The sequence below is a fragment of the Galeopterus variegatus genome, unplaced genomic scaffold (genome assembly GCF_000696425.1).
Source record: "Galeopterus variegatus unplaced genomic scaffold, G_variegatus-3.0.2 Scaffold10813, whole genome shotgun sequence".
Lineage (NCBI taxonomy): Eukaryota > Metazoa > Chordata > Mammalia > Dermoptera > Cynocephalidae > Galeopterus > Galeopterus variegatus.
This window is the reverse complement of record NW_007736924.1, coordinates 53,698-55,248: the sequence shown is the minus strand read 5'-3', so window position 1 is coordinate 55,248 and position 1,551 is coordinate 53,698. Positions and strand designations below refer to the sequence as shown.

Below are 1,551 nucleotides of genomic sequence, written 5' to 3'. Positions count from 1 at the left end.
CACAACCCTTGGCTTGGTGTCACCTGCACCGCGCTCAGCCAGTGAGCACACCGGCCAGTTCCAGTTCCATATAGGATCCGAACCCGCAGCGGGAGCGTCGCTGAGTTCCCAGTGCCGCAGTCTCCCGAATGCGCCATGGGGGCCGGCCCTTGCTCTGCTTTTTTAATTGCCTCTGTGTGGTGGTGCGCCTCTGACTATCCCCTCTCTGGACTGTTTCAGAAGAGGCAGACCACTACAACTTCGGGGCGGGCACCCTGTCACGAAAGAAGAAGGTGCTGGTGACGCTGCGGGACGAGGGTCTGCGCCGGCGCGCACACCTCAACATCGGCATGCCCCACGACTTCCGCCCCGTGTCCTCCATCATTGACGTGGACATCCTCCCCGAGACGCACCGCCGAGTCAGGCTGTACAGGCACGGCTGTGAGAAGCCACTGGGCTTCTACATCCGCGACGGCACCAGCGTGCGGGTGACCCCCCACGGGCTGGAGAAGGTGCCGGGCATTTTCATCTCCCGCATGGTCCCCGGGGGCCTTGCAGAGAGCACCGGGCTGCTGGCCGTGAACGACGAAGTCCTAGAGGTGAACGGGATCGAGGTGGCCGGAAAGACGCTGGACCAGGTCACGGACATGATGATCGCCAACAGCCACAACCTCATCATCACCGTGAAACCCGCCAACCAGCGGAACAACGTGGTCCGCAGCAGCCGCACCTCAGGCAGCTCCGGCCAGTCCACGGACAGCACCGCCAGCCACCACAGCCTGCCGGCCGCCCACGTGCTACAGAACTTCCACCCCGACGAGATGGAGAGTGACGAGGAGGCCGACATCGTCATCGAGGGGGCTCTGGAGCCCCGCCACGGGCCCAAGACGCAGGGGCCGCCCTCAGGCAGCCTCTCTCGGGTCAATGGCACCAGCCTGGCGCAGAGGCTGCACCGGGACCTGGCCCTGAACAGCTCCGGGCGCGAAAGCAACGGCAGCATCCACAAACTGCTCAGCTCCCTAAAGTCAGACCCCCGCCACAGCCTGGTCTTCCCCCAGGGAGGAGTCGAGGAGCACGGGCCCGCCGTCACGCTCTAGTGCTGCGCGGGCCGCTGGGTCGCCTGCAGACCTCACGGAGCGGGCAGAGAGTCCGGAGGGACCTGGCCAGGACTGTTGAGTACACAGTGATAAGTAAAATTCCAAGGGGAAATATTTTTAAATTTTTTATTCCAATTTTAAAATAAGAAAGATAATTGTATAAATCACCCCTTCTTTTTTGTTTTTATCACTCCCTTTTCTCCCACAACCTTACTCTGCTTGACCTCCTGGATATAGTAAAAATGCCATCTATTTTTATAGAATTTCTTCACAGAACTTAAAATACACACATGTACACACACAGTGTACTAGACCTGAGGGCAGGTCCTAGTACCTTTGCAAATTGATAGAAAAGATCTGACCAAGTACTGAAAATACTTCATTTTTAAATTTTAAAAATACTTCACTTTTGAAATGGAGGTTTAAAATTACTTTTTTAAGATAGTAGGATTCATGGGGGGGGGGGGGGGGTAAA

The 1,551-nt window shown here is 57.0% G+C and overlaps 1 protein-coding gene across 1 annotated transcript; it reads left to right on the top strand.

Moving 5' to 3' along the window:
• Positions 1–219: 219 nt before the first annotated feature.
• Positions 220–1,373, top strand: PARD6G (par-6 family cell polarity regulator gamma; the record flags this gene model as incomplete). Its single annotated transcript, XM_008594451.1, has 1 exon — positions 220–1,373. A coding segment is annotated over one exon (857 nt), but the record flags the coding sequence as incomplete, so codon positions are not given.
• Positions 1,374–1,551: the final 178 nt, after the last annotated feature.